The 15,000-nt window shown below is 43.2% G+C and overlaps 2 protein-coding genes across 3 annotated transcripts in view; both read right to left on the bottom strand.

Annotated features, from left to right (window-relative positions):
• Positions 1-7,717: 7,717 nt before the first annotated feature.
• mrgbp (MRG/MORF4L binding protein) lies at positions 7,718-12,544 on the bottom strand. Its single transcript, XM_069660239.1, has 5 exons — positions 12,362-12,544; positions 11,285-11,406; positions 11,029-11,110; positions 10,683-10,757; positions 7,718-9,875 (listed from the first exon to the last, which is right to left on the bottom strand). The coding sequence occupies exons 1-5, from the start codon at positions 12,501-12,503 to the stop codon at positions 9,649-9,651; spliced, it is 648 nt and encodes a 215-aa protein (XP_069516340.1). The 5' UTR covers positions 12,504-12,544; the 3' UTR covers positions 7,718-9,648.
• A 402-nt stretch (positions 12,545-12,946) lies between these two features.
• The window catches only part of hm13 (histocompatibility (minor) 13), a 12,209-nt gene continuing 10,155 nt past the window's right edge, over positions 12,947-15,000 (bottom strand). For both annotated transcript variants that reach the window (XM_069660676.1, XM_069660677.1), the window contains one exon: positions 12,947-15,000. This exon is cut by the window's right edge and continues 403 nt beyond it. The gene's annotated coding sequence lies outside the window, so the exon portion shown is untranslated.

Below are 15,000 nucleotides of genomic sequence, written 5' to 3'. Positions count from 1 at the left end.
ATTCTTGTCCAATTCCACGAATGAAGCAATTCACAGGTCAAATCTCTTTGAGTTGTTTGCAGATACCAAATCAAACCTTCCACATATATTTCTCTTGTGCCTGTGAAAGCTGGAACGGATGTCGAGGACTGTGGAGGTTTATCAGCGAAAACCTAGAGGATGTTTCGGCACTTCCCGTGGCCTTCCCTCTTTTCAGCTCGCTTTCAAAGACGCGACACTCAGCGCAGCACGGAGGCTAACATCAAGCATGAAAACATGCATCAGGAGAAGCCTGTCAGCTTTGTGCTCGCAGAGAAGATTTGCTAAATACTTTTTGTAGCTGTCGGAACTATTTGTGACTTTGAGATGTTACAGACACACACATTTCCTGTGTGCATGAGTGAACCTGAAGTTAGCACTAATTCTGACCGTTTCTTTACGCCTCAGCCAACCAGCCAATCAGCTCGCATGTTGTCCACTGACCATCCAATCACAGGAAGCTAAACTGTCCAATAAGGGCGCAACTGATTCTAGCGCACACGTTCTGCAGATGCAGTCAACACAACAGGAGTGCTCCAGGCCTGTGCAGTCGCTCGGTGTAACGGCTAAGATGTTAGCCGTGCAGCTAGCGGTATTATCTCTGCCTGGTGTCGAGGCTCTGAGCGCGGGGGTGCGTTAGCGCGCACTCCTCAAACTGTGTGGGAGGACTCTGTCGACCTGAGCGACGCTGGAGGACACACACATTTATCCGACAGCCGATCCACACCAAGTTTTCTGTCGGCGTGTTTTATATCGAGTCTCAGCGGTGATGAGTTCACTGACCCGTCAAACTGTCAACACTGTGAAAACCATCAGCATGCACATGGCTTCCCACTTACTGTAACCCTCTGTGGAGAAGAGCCTCTGCTAAATGCCTCCACTGTAAACATTATGTAATATGTATATGTGCTTTCATGTGAGTGTAACCACAGTCAGACTCTCACTGTTAAACTCTGAGGATGTCTCATCACGCCTGCACCGTGACTGCAGCTGCAACTTCACTGAGAGAGAAGCAATCAGTGTTTAACCTGAACACAGCATCGTCCATGATCTCTGGAGCACCGCCATCGTCCTCTATGTTTACATGTTCACACATTCATTAATATGCTAATTGACAACTTAATTAACTCAAGGACACCTGAGGGCTCCAACACGCCAAGGACACAAGGTAAAGGTGTGCGTCGGGTAGAGGAAGGGGCGGGGCGTCGATACTGCGGCTCTACCAGCCGATCTCTGCTGCACACGCTCTGGATACAGCTGAGCACGATGGCAGCGGCCGCTCAGGAGGGTTTAGGCTTCACTTCTGTACAACAAGAGGTGTTTGTTTCTCTTGCTGGAGGTCATAGGTCAGACCATTTTTTCATCTACCTCCACATGCCTGTAAACAGGAGGTGAGGGCAGAGGGTTCATGGAGCCGAGGAGCTGCTAATGCTCCGTGTTGCCTGAGTGGAATACGAAGACCTAAGTAAGTCTGTTAATGTCCCGGAGGAAACCTACGGGGAGAATAATTTATGACTTCAGACGTTAAATCACACTCAGGTTCTCTCTCCAGCACGTCAGACGATGGGGAGTTTCTTCTCCTCGTCCTTGCTCCTCTTCTCATCTCGCCTCACTTTCTTCTTCACTTTCGGTCTAATTCCCATCTGTCACAGCGTCTCTCATCTGTCTTGTCTGTGATTGGTTGGGAAAGATGCACGTCCACATCAAAGACTGCAACAGCATCGCTATTCTGCAGGAGAGGACGCGACGACAGTTTGACAGACTGACGGAGGAAACAGAGATGGAGTTAGATGGTGAGAGGGCAAAAGGTGAGATGGAAAGAGGAGGTGTGGGAGGAGGATGTTGGTGTTTCAGAAACGCTCTCGTCTTCAGTGGGTGAAAAATCTCGAGTTCATCCTGCAGAAAAGGTTGAACTGTTGACGGAGCTGCAGGTCAGCAGCACCCACACAGGTTTGCAAAACTGCTTCAAAAGGCTCGGAGACAAGTTTGCAACAAGCGAAGTCGCTGCTAAAGGATCAGTTCACCCGAAGCGCTGATGTCATCCACAGAATGGAAACACAGTATTTTTGTTTCTTACATTTTTCAACTGATTAAATAAGATTAACTACTCGCAGAGAAAAGATGCTTAAATGATCCACTTTCATAACAATTGTTTCAGTTTCAGTTAAAACTACTGACGGGGCACAAGTGAAAGAAAGAAACAAACTTCCTTGTCGCCTCGTCCTTCAATCAAACGGCCACAAAAGTTCTTATTTACATGGTGACGACACAAAACGATCAATAATGATTGATAAGAAGAAACTCTAAGTCCATCCTGCACTCTGAAACACACCTTTAGAGGCTCACAAATACACACACTGCTCTACACACTCGTAGATGTGTGTGTGTTTAACAGTTGTCCAGCAGCACCTAAGTGTGCGTGTGTGTGTGTGTGTGTGTGTGTGTGTGTGTGTGTGTGTGTGTGTGTGTACGCCTACTTACTTGTTTACATAATCCAGTATGAATAAACATGAGATGATTTATGAATAAACATGGGCGAGGCAGCGCTGTGAACACACACACACACACACACACACACACACACACACATTCCTGCATTACCAACAAGGGACCATCCCTCACAGGCCACCATAGACCCGCGTTTCTAGGCAAACACTCTTCTTCTTTAACGTTTCAAAGGACCTGACGCCACGAGACGTGATTCATCAGAGAGGACGTCCAACGACAGCGAAGAGCTTTCTGTGTCAGAGACACAAATACTGTGAATTACAATAAATGCATGTTTTATGTACCCAGCTGTGCACACAAACAGTCTGCTAATGCGCAGCGCTGCTAGCTAACAGGCTGAGGTCAAACATTGGGCACGATCAGGGAAGCTGGATCCCCTCCCTCTGCACATGTATGGAGCTTGTTCTGAGGTCAGGACGCCACCATTCTTAGTTTCAGGTTAATATCAAATTAAGACAAGTAATAATGAATGTTGTTTCTATGTCTGCAATAGAAAATAAACCCTCACAGACACACGTGGGGTTGTCAACATTTGTGATACTTTAAAACGATAGAATCTCTGTTATTCACACGTCACACAGAAAACAGCGACAGATCTACGGCCAGACTTTCAACACCAAGCTGCCGCCAGCAAAAGAGAGAGAGCAGCCGTGGTCGAGCGACATAGACAGGAAGTGAAGAGAGCGAGCGTCGGTAATGTAAATAAATCAGTGAAACAGAGAAATAAGATGTTATGAGACAGAGAGAGAGACGGGCAGAGAGCGGAGCAGAGAGACAGGCAGAGAGACAGGCAGAGAGACAGGCATGTTTTCATGTCGTCGGCTGAGCTCCGCCCGGCGATGGACGTCCAGAAACGTCCCAAACAGCAGAATAAGAAGAAGAACAGAAACACAGCTGAAGGGCAGCTCCTCTCACACACCTCCTGACGATGAGCGATGATTCAGAGGGAATCGAAACATTATCTTTGAGCAGATCAGTGTTCTTTCAAATACAGCCTGTTAAATACCTGAGGCTGGGAATATCGATAACGAGTCCCTGCTCCAGCCTGCAGGGGGCAGTGCTGAGTGTGACCCCACACACTCACACACCTGCAGGTCTTCTCTTGACTAAAACTAAAATAAGTTCATCAGAGGGCCAAAGACAAGTCTTATTAGCAGGACATAAGTGGACCTCCAAAATGTCCCCTGATGGATGTAACGATGCCAAGGTCCACTCTTTGATAGGTAGGCAAGTACACACACACGCACGCGCGCGCGCACACACACACACACACACACACACACACACACACACCGCTCTGGGAACTCTCTGTGGTTCATGAATATTCAGCAGCAGCTCTGTCGTTCGTTCTCACACTCGTTCGTTCTGTTTTCCTCTCAGTCAAACTGACAGCTCTCTCAGGCTGGATTGACACTCGTCCTGCTAAGCTTCTCCTCTCTCTCCTCCTTCACTTTCTTTCCTTTCTTTACCTCCTCTTTTGTTTCACCTCCAAAAGTCAGCCATTAACTCTGCCCTCACTCCTCTCTTCCTTTCCTATACTTTTATCCTTTATTTCCTTTCCTCGTTTTTCCATCAGGTCATTCTTTTTCCTCTCCTTATCTACTTCCTCCATCGCTCCTTCTTTATCTCCTTTCCTTGTTCCTCTAGTGAGATGTCTTTTGTTCTTACTGTTCTCATCTCTTTTCTTCGTTCCTTCTTTCCTCCACATTTGTACTTTCTTGTTCCCTCACAGAATCATTCCTCCTTCTGTCCTTATCTCCTCCCTCGTCTCCTCTTCCACATTTTCCTTCCCAAGTTTCTCATCAGTCTACTCTTCCTTCTTCCTTCTTCCTTATTAAATCCTTTCCTTATCTTCTTCACTTCCTCCATCCCTTGTCCTCAGTCGCTTTCCACTTTCCATTATCTATTTCTCTCCTCATATCTCCTCCTTTTTCTTTCCTAATCCACTTTCTTGTCTCCTTTTCCAAGACTTCCTAATGCGTTCCTTTCCTTGTCTCCTTTTCAAAGTTACTGATTTACTTGTCCTACAAAATAAGACATTTTAAATATTCCACCTCTCTCTGGGGGGAATAATGAGTTTCATTATTTCTGACATTTAACAACGTAAACAAGTAAAAGATCCAGAAAAATATCGAGAGCGACATCATGTACGCTGCAGCCTTTAAGAAAGGAAATACGACCATCACAGATATCTGACCTGCACACTTTTCTTAATTATCTTCAGTTCCAGAATAAAAGTGGGATATTTTAATTGTTCTTCATTCTTTAACTGACATTTTAAATGTTGGACTTCTAACAGAGTGTTTGTGTTATTAGTACTTTGACTTGGGTTGATGGGTTGTGCCATTATGAGACAGATGGTTGATATTGTTGATAACATTGTGGCTATAAAACCCTTTGCAAATGTTGTTCAGACAATCACCAGGATACTGGGCTAAAGCAATCAGCTGCACAGCAGGTAATGTCACTAGTGTTAGGTAGGTTGTTAGGTAGGTTGTAGGTTGTACTTCTCGGGTTTCGCCCTGCCGAGCAGTTTCTCCTCCTCAGACTTTACGCTGAGATGACGTCACAAAATTATCAATCTCGTCTCTCGGCTCGAGGAACGTTTCCCAAATATGAAACTTCCTCGGATCAATAAAGGGTCTGTCGGAAACATGCAACATTTCTGGTATTTTACGATGCAATACCACCAGTGGCCACCAGAGGCAACAAAGTATCCAGATCTTAATAATGCATCGATGCAGTTAATATAAAGAGCTCAATGTAAGGTAACAAAGCACATTCATACTTACTTTAAGGCAGTAGTTTACTAATAAAAACAGAACTATGATAATTAAACTTAAATATTTATATATTTTTAACAAACTGGTCCTTTAAGTAAAGAGTCTGATACTTCCTCCACTTCTGTTTGCAGTAAAAACGAGCCACAGAACACAAGTATAACCTCCATATATAACTACAACTCAACTCAACACCACACCGCTCATCACAACTCAGCAGCAGGGACATTTAACCATCTAAAGACAGACAGACAGACAGAGAGAGAGAGAGACAGGGTGTATTTAACTCACTCGTTCTTTGCTGCATAAAAGAGAACTGGTCCGTATCCGTGTCATATAATGTCCCACTGCAGTTGTTGACAGAACTCTTCTCTTCCCTCCATCCTGCTAACTATGAGCTAAACATGAAAGTAGCTAACTCTGACGATTATTTCCTTTTAAATGAAGTTATTTTCTGACTTGTTACAGTTTGTTTGCTTTGTCTGGTTTAACTTCAGTGTTTTTTACTTTGATGCACTCTCACCGCAGCATGACCGTGCCCGTGTGTGTTTTTGTAGACGCCAAATGGAGCGTGATTAACTTCACCTGCCGTCCGGTTCTGTCTCTGCTCTCAGGGTGTAATGACCTGTTCTCACCACTACGCAGTCTGTCATTCACTCGCATGGAGAACCAGGGTGGCGCTGTTTCCCCACTTGTTGGATTTTAAGTTTGAAATTGACAAGAGATTGAGACAAAAAGGACTGTGACAAATATTTGATGAATCTATTAACTATTTTGATAATTACATAATTATTTAAGTATCTTCTTGCAAAAACTCACTAATTTCAGCTTTTTAAGAGTTCCCTTTCTTGTTTAATACTCCAATTTAATCCCAGGCTGTTAATGAGAACATAACTGTGACTAAACACAATTAACTTTTTTAAATGTCAATAAATATCATGAAGCTGAAAAACGTTTTAAAAAGAGAATATAAAATCATCAAACAAACAGATGAAAGCTGGACTCCTGCAGCTTTCAGACTTCATAACAGCATGACCTTTACCTGGCCTGAGCTCAGGTGTTATTTGTCTTTAAAGCACTGCATGGCGTGCTCCTGTATTCCACCTCCTGACCCCTCTGATCTGAGACCCACCATTCGTTAAGAACTGAAGGTGATCGAGCATTTTTTAGGTGTTCGCCTCAAAACACCGAAACATCTCCGCTGATATCTTTAAAACTCGTCTACGGACCCAACTCTCATCTTTGTTTTTACTGTTTATTTTATGATTTTATTTATATATTATATGCTTTTAATAATTTACTTATATCCTGCAATGAATGTCTGTTTACACTGATTGTAATCCAATAATTCAATCTCTCTTTAAAGCCTTTTGGTCAATGTTTGACGTCTTTAAATGACTTCTGTAAACACAAATATTTGACTTGAACTTTGACGATATTTATCTTAGTCTTATTTTATATATTGTTTATATTTTGACCCTCTGAACCAACGAAAACCAGGACTTCAAGAACCGTCACTCTAAAAAGTCTAAAAAATAAAATCCCAATATTTAAATGAAGGACTCACTTTGAACATTAAAATCATGTTTATCTATATTGCAAAGTTTCTGTACTGCTATTAGTTTATTCATTCAGTTTGTGTTCATATTTCTTTATATAGTTCCATGTTGAACAGTTCAAATAAAATACCTTATTACTTGTCAAGGAAACTGTCACTCTACTTTATACTATGTTGAAATATTTTTGGATGTAAAACAGGACGTGAAAAACATCAAAATAACGTTTAGAAAAAGAAAACATTTGTCCAAAGTCAAAATTATAAAATAACTGTAAAAATTTCCGCCTGTTTTAGAGAGCTGGTTGAGGCTCAGCAGACTCAGCAGTGGTTTCGTTCTGCAGTAGAATCACAGCGCCCCCCTGTGGCCACATGAAGACACTGCAGCTTTAACGGCGCAGTGCCGGTCAGGGCAAAGAACGGTTGTTGTGAGCGTTTCAAGCTCGATTGTTTTTATTTTATCATGACGTGAAAGCAAAGAGTAACGGACCTCAGTTTAGAGTTTTCTTATAAAATACAAAGATTTGGTCAATAACTGAACAAAATACGAAACACAAAACTCAAAGCATCCCAAAGTTCTGCACAAAACCTGAAACTGAAATGTGTGTGCAGGAGCAGAGATGAGTTTTATTTTCCATGTTGATTTTCTTTCTTTATTTTAAACTTTAAAACTAATCTGGGGTCAAAAACGGCATCAGAAATATAATCAATATTAATTCCAGATCACATCTAGCGATAACTGGTCCTTTAGATGTCATTTTGTACATCAGTATATCGTGAATATTTAGCTGTATTAGAACAAGTGACGCGTATTCAGTCTGTATGTTGAAGAACAAGGAGACAGCTCTGATCTGAGTTCATCTTTAATGACACAAACAGCCTCAGACATCAATAAATAAAACATGTCAGTGAAAAATTAAAGGGAACATTTTGTTTTTAACGTTTTGATGACTGAATGTTCGTTTTTCTACTCAAACTGAAATAAACACACTTTTTATCAAGTACAGTCACACTCTGCAGTCATGTGACCGTCAGCGTCACAACACCGCGACCAGAGGAGGACAGGAAATAAACTTTCAAAATAAAATGAAAAATATTTACAGGAAAAAGCTAAAAATGTTAAAAAGAATAAAACCTGGAGATTTATTGCATCATATTGAAAACCTTCACATGTGCAGACGTCACTGAGCGGCTGAGTTTAAATCTGGTCAGATGAGCCGAGTCTTCTCTCTGGTCTCAATAAAACCTGACCTCCAGATCCAGAGTCACCTGACCTCCAGATCCAGAGTCACACCTGATTAACAGAAAACGAACAGAGAAAACACTAACCCCAAATAAAACGATGTGTTTGCTTTCCTCGATGGACACCTGATACTCGATGGTGATGGATAATGTTGAATGTTCACCGTTGGCACAATTTAAACTGGGCTTCATGTCTAACTGAGCTTCTTCTGTAGCAGGCTGAAGGATGTGTGTTAGACGCGCGAGGAGCAGGAGGACGTGTGAGGATTCATTCTGCTCTGCAGGCTTCAAACAACCTCGACCAGAGAGATCGGGTCGTCTTACGTCGTCCTGAAGAACAAAAATACAACAGTACAGGTCGTCTTTACAGTAAAGGAGAACTACTTTGTCAAACTACATTTCTCAGCCAGTCTTGTGCGACTAGCTCTTTAACTAGCTTGTGGATGATGATGGTGAAAGGCTGAACACATAACAGTCCATCAGGTTCTTCCTTCTTGTCAGAGCATTTCTTTCACTGATGCTGTCAGGATGTGAAGATCGTTCTGACAAATATATAACAAGATGTTTCTAAATTAAGATGTCAACCCTCGCGTCAAGTAAAGTATGCAACAACTCTCGCATCAAATGTTTAATGTAACTCGTGTAAATATGAAATTAGCGTCCTTATATTACCCAGACCATATTTGTAAACCTGACCAGGCTGCACCTGTGTAACTACATTAATAAGGACATGAGGACGTGTTGCCTGTAGAGAAGCGCTCCTGCAGGTTGTATCAGAGGGCGATAACAAACGAGCAATGTGGGAGAATAAGCTGGAGGAGCCTGAGAGGCCAAACTGAGGGCAAACGCTCCAGTGACTAACTGATGCTCTTAAAGGGGAACTCGACATCTTCCACGTCAAATCATGTCACGATGTGATTTAAAAGCTGATGAGAGAGAGAGAGAGTTTAAAGCCTTCAGGGTCTGCAGAGGGAGCCGATCGAAGTCTGATCAATGTCCTCACGTGATGTCACTCGAGTCAGTCGGGTGTGAAGACGACAAGTTTAAAGGTGAAACGATGTTGCTAGGCAGAGGGTCCACGCTACACGAGCATAACACACCCAAACCTCTGAGCGAGCTGTTGGCAGGTTAAGTTGCATTGTGGGTAATGTAGGCACAATGTTTTGACAGGACAGAAGACGTCGACAGAGCAAACACGCTCCTGTCTGAAACAACACGATAATGAAATGTAAATAAACAATGAGAGACGTTTGGCTGACGCTGTGGTCACATGTCATGTGGCACTCAGGATCATGTTGTGTCCTAAAAGGCTGCAGCAGCAGTGATGTGCTCAGACGTGTCACTTCCTGCCGCTGTGGTCACATGATGAAGAGCAGCAGCTGTTTAAAGGACTAAAGCTCCTCCTCCTCCTCCTCTTTATCCAGCTACTTCCTGTTTGCAGCACGGCGATCAGACGGTCATGTGACTCGAAGCTCGCAGGTTTGAGCTTCTTCTCCTTCTCTCTCTCCTCCACACACACTCGATGTCTCTCTCTCTGTCTGTCTCTCAGGTGCGTCTCCTCTTGGCTCCTCCGGGACTCGCCGGGTTGGAAGACGACATCAGTTTCTCCGTCGCTCGACTCCTCTTCCTCTTCTCCGCCTCCTTCCCTCCACCTCCTCCTCCTCCACCTCCAGCCACTCCCCCTTCACTCGCTCCCTTCTCCTTGTCTCGCTCTCTCTCCTTTTCCCGACTGCTGCTCGTTCGCTCCGACATCTTCACCGATGAGTTACTGCCTGTAGAGCGAGAGAGGGAGAGGAAATCAGTCACATTAACACGAAGTCTGATGAAAACAACAATTAACCAGTCAGGTGTCAGTTTCAGTGTTTTCCACTGAGGAAACATGTTACATGTTTTTGTATATTGAAAATATTTGAAAGAACACATTCATCTTTAATCTAAATAACAGCATTAGCAGGCCGACAAACAGGAGCACCCCAGATCAAAACACATCGACGTGTGTTTGTTAACAAGAGGACTGCAGGACACGGTTAACTTCCCCTTTCACAACGAAATTAGCACGTTGACGCAGGTTTTTCAGCCCCAGGAAGACCCGCTTATAGAGGCAGATTGTCTGTTTTCCCATTGCCAGTGAAGTATCCTCCTGTCGGTCTCTTTTCTGCTGCGTCACCGTCTGACGTCACAAACGCGCCGCAAACAGGGTTAGTAACCAGTGAAGATGTTACGGTGGTTATGTCTTGATTGTATCTATCGCTCATTCAGTCTGTGTATCAAACTCGGCGCCGACAAATCTGGAATGATGTTCGAGCGCTGCTCGGACGGGGGTGGGCGGCATTTGTAGCTGCGATGAAAAGGAGTCGCAGAAGTTACCGGCGGAGCGTAGCACCGACCCGGAAAGGGGGCGGAGATTAGCGTGTAGACACAGGTTTTATGTTCCCATCAATGTCGATTGCAGCCGAGGCGATAATTACCCGGGTCCACTGCAGAGTCATGTGACCCGGGTCTGAACGCCGGGTGTTTGCAGGTTTTTTGACCAGTGGGAAAGCGGCTATAGAGAAAGGGAGGGAGGACGGAGGTGTTACCTTCTTCATGTGTAGCTGGAGGTTCTCTCTCCATCCTGAACTCCTCTTTGGTCTCCTCCTCTGAGCCCAGCTTACCTAAACACAAACACACAAACACAGGATGTGATGCACCTTTAAAATCACATAAGAGTAGGATTCAAACATTTCAGACATTGGTGGTTGTTTAGAAACAACGCAGTAACCAGAGTTTGACTGACAACCCGATTCTAAAGGGAAGAAGGGGAAACTGAGAACCAGGGAGAAGCTCAAAGCTGGCTTCATACACTCACACCTCATCGACTGTTAATGTGTCAAATGTTAAAGCACAGCAGAAAAAAAGTGATTCCAACAGAGATCATGTCCTCACCTTCTTTCACCTCCTGGATGATGTCATCAGGTAGAGAGAAGCTTTTCTCTGTGTTTGGAAACGGCAAGATCTCTGACTCGTGCTGCATCACACACACACACACACACACACACACACACACACACACACACACACACACAATCAGTCAAAGGAACTCAAACATAATAAACGTGCGTGTGTGTGTGTGTGTGTGTGTGTGTGTGTGTGTGTGTGTGTGTGTGTGTATGTGTGTGTGTGTGTGTGTCTCTCTTCTCACCAGAGCCTGCATGTCGTACATGGTTCCCAGATGGTCCCAGATGACGGAGGAGGAGACCTGACGGCCGATGTTCTGACTGAACTTATCTCTGATGCAGATCATGTGGAAGTGACGGTTCACTCCTAAAGACACACATAGTTACTCCAGGTAGAAACACACAACTACACAACAATCTGGGTGCCTGGATGCCCACATAAAGCCCCCCCACAGCCACTCCTACATGTGTAAGGACTTCCAGCGGCGTTGCTGGCATAGACTGTGTATAAGAGGTGGATGTAGCCTGTTAGTTTAAAAGTTGACCACTGCTGAGGTGCCTTAAACCTGCATTATTTCTAATGTCCAGCAGGGGGCGACTCCACTGGTGTCAAAAATGATTGCATACAAGTTCAGAAGGGGGGGTCGAGGATGGGGCTACCTAGGATTGACAAGTGGCTACTACAGCAACTTTTTAACCAGAATAGAGGGCTGACAGCGTGTAACCAAAACGCTCTCGTGCTAATATGGTCACTTCTGGCTCAAAAAATAAAATAAATAAATAAAACAGGCTTCAAAATGGCTCTTTGGTTGCTACGTCCACATTTTATATACAGTTAAGGATTGTTTGTAGGCATCAAGTGTCTCTTTGTTGTCATCTTTTAGTAGTTTGTGGTATCTCTTTGTGATTGTTTTATTGTGTGTCGTCATTGGCACTTATGTAATTACGAAATTTAACAGAAACGAACCTGCTGCAAAGGTGTTTGTAAACTCACAAGTCTCCCTCCACAAGAGTCACAGCACTGGGGAGATTTGTCCTGAACGCTTATCTTAATTTGCTCCTTGAAGATGTGTTTACATTCTAACGTCTACATCGGTCTCTGATTGGTTACATTTAATTATGTGCAAGAAAACATTAAACTCGTGAAATAAGGAACCAAAATATAAGTCAGTGTCGTTAGGGATCCTTCAGAAGCACTTCGGGGACTCAAAACTGCCCATGATCCATAGTTTGGGAAACACTGGGTTAAACTGGTAGAACTGGACAGCCGTTAACGGCCCCAGCTGCTAACATGCTAACACTAATAGCTAGCTGTCTCTTACCGACGGGTTTATGTCCGATCATCGCGTGAAACAGACAGACCTCCACTTCGTGGCTCCACACCACCGAGTCCTCCCCAGGAACCAACCCGGAGTCCGGAGGCTTCTCATCGGTCTGATTCAGCGTCACATCTGCCTCCCCCATATTCAACTAAAAAGCCAAACCAGGCTGCAAGAAGCTATCAGGGCTACCAGCTATGAAGAGTAGTCTCGAGACTGTTTTGTTCCGCCTGCGCCGGCAGACGGAAGTCGAATAATACTTCCGGGTATCAATTTCTCTTCAGAATAAAGGTCTCACGTCTGAAGCACATAAATCTGTCTGAAAACCCCGAAACATAAATCACAAATGTGTGAGTTAAATTAATAAAGGAATTATAACAAACCTTTTAGAATAAAAGCCTGATGTCAAAAGTTAAATTATAGTTATAATATAAATATATATAAACATATATATATATATATATAAACGTTTGCACCTTTTTTTGCTATTTTTTAAATGTACTGTAAAAGCAGAGAAACAGCAATAGAAACTGCTAAGAAAAATGGAAATAGTGGATTTGTCCCTGAAAGAAGCAGTCTGACTCAGAGTTATGCTTCTCTATAAGGTGATCAAAACACCAAAAAGTTTATTGCAAATAAAATAGATACAGTTTTAGCCGTGAAACGACCTCCTGTACAAATGCAACCAGGGAGAAACGGAGAAAGAAAAACAAAAAACAGTTCAGGTACATTATATTTAAAATGATGAGGGGCCACTGAACGTCACTGAGCTGAATATGAGCATGATATTTCTAGTTTTTTTAATTTTTTCTTTTTACATCAAAATACAAAACTGTGCATCTCTCAATAAAGCATCAATGTCAACAACATCCAGAATAATAACGTGAGGCTGAATACGTCCAGTCAGAGCAGCTTTCCTCAGCATCCAGAAACTCAAAGATCTGTTCTGCAGTTTGACTTCAGTCAGTACTGCCAGGTGTTTTCATCATAATTTAAACCCATCTAAATTCAAGCTTTTATTTTGAAATTCTGACTTTTTTGCAAACGCCACACCACCAGTTTAACACATCAAGATATAAGTTGGCCTGTGCAGCAGTTTTATGCCTTAATTAAAATGTCTTTTGCATGATGGGAAATGTAGTTTCCAGCAGTTTTTAACCTTGACCCATAGTGAGGTCTGTAAGTCGAGATACCTCTGCACCTGCTACCTACATTTTAACCGCTCTGGATTTAAGTTATTCAACTTTGAATAGTGTGACAGTAAACACCAGAGTAGCCCTTAAAGGCGTCATCTGACTTTTAAGCTATAAATCATTTAAATTTGTCTACGACAAAGGTTTCTATAAAGTTTGGACAGTGTACACGGCTGATTTTTGTCCCAGAGTTGTGGGATGAACGGACGCCCAGGGGACAAAATATACAGTAATGTATATTTTCTTTTACTGCCGACACCGTTTGATTTTAAAAGTCAAATCTATATAATTAATTTTCACTGAATGGATCTCATGGCTCTTAATCAAGAGGAAAAACAGTTTCTTTGTACGTAAAGCATGTTAAAACCTTCACCTCAGTATCTGCTGTCATAGCTAATCTGAAAAGATCCATCTTTGGTCTCTGTTGTTGTTTCTGATAAAATGATTCAGCTGATGCTCACACTGTTAACCTCTGACCCCGAAAGATTCCAGCTTGTTCTAACCGGATCAGATCAGTCCGAGAACGCTTGAAGAACAAAACTGCTCCTGCTGCCTCGGCTCATTCTCACAGTTTATTGGAAGAGGAGACCACATGGCCCCGCCCCTCGCAGCCTCTCCACCAATAAGATTTGAGGAACGAGGACTGGAAATATTCAGCAGAGGAGGTTCAGTCTGCCTCCTCCTCCCTTTACTCCTCTCACAGGGCAGAACTTTAAGACTGAAACCTGGGCAGGTAAACGCTCACCTGTCCTTTGATCAGGAAACTCTGAATAAGATCAGAGAGGAGCTGAACTTGTGGTCCCTTTGGTTTGCAACTACGGCTGTTGTCAGTTTTACCTTTAATTTCTCCATCAACAGTTCATGCTCCAAAACATTCACACCTGTGCAGCCTCTCAGGTACAACACAGGTATTAATAACTGTCATTACTGAGATTTATTGTTCCTGGTTACAGAAGATGAACTGATGAACGTGTACAGTCTGTATCAGTGAAGTGGGTGTAAACACAGAACAGCTTTGACACACGAAGAAAAAACGTTAAACTTTTTCTTAAAATTCTGGCCTTTTACAACAAAAACTAAAACTAAATAAAAGCAAACAAAAAGAAAACGCTGATGTGAGAAAGCAGAAGGCAGAGCGAGCGGCGGTCCGGCGCCTAATAAACCAGGAAGTGAAGAAACCCGGGGACAGGATTTATACGAAGGAGAATCGTGGCTCTTCAGTTGGAGGCTTTGAAGACGACAGAAAATAAAAGAGAAAACAAAAGAAGCGCTTGTTTCCCGTGTGTTTTTGGAGGCGGTTTAAAGACTAAACCAAACACGGTTTCCTGGTCTATCTGAGCCAACGAGCTGCGAACACACAAGAAGAGCACATCTGAGGATGCTGCGGCGGCTTTCAGACGTTCAGACTGATTCTGACAAACTCCATGAACGACGCTAACATGAGGAGAA

This window comes from Semicossyphus pulcher, unplaced genomic scaffold (assembly GCF_022749685.1).
Source record: "Semicossyphus pulcher isolate SPU_LCO1_2020_fin unplaced genomic scaffold, fSemPul1.0.p SCAF_13, whole genome shotgun sequence".
NCBI classification, from domain to species: domain Eukaryota; kingdom Metazoa; phylum Chordata; class Actinopteri; order Labriformes; family Labridae; genus Semicossyphus; species Semicossyphus pulcher.
The sequence above is the reverse complement of the archived record's forward strand: the minus strand, read 5'-3'. Positions and strand labels throughout refer to the sequence as shown.

Excerpts from the sequence above, each read along its gene's own strand:
- mrgbp (XM_069660239.1), bottom strand. The coding sequence starts at position 12,503 with ATGGGGGAGGCAGATGTGACGCTGAATCAGACCGATGAGAAGCCTCCG. Across the intron at positions 11,407-12,361 it reads GATCGGACATAAACCCGTCG|GAGTGAACCGTCACTTCCAC; the intron begins GTAAGAGACAGC and ends GTGTGTCTTTAG. Across the intron at positions 11,111-11,284 it reads TGTACGACATGCAGGCTCTG|CACGAGTCAGAGATCTTGCC; the intron begins GTGAGAAGAGAG and ends TGTGTGATGCAG.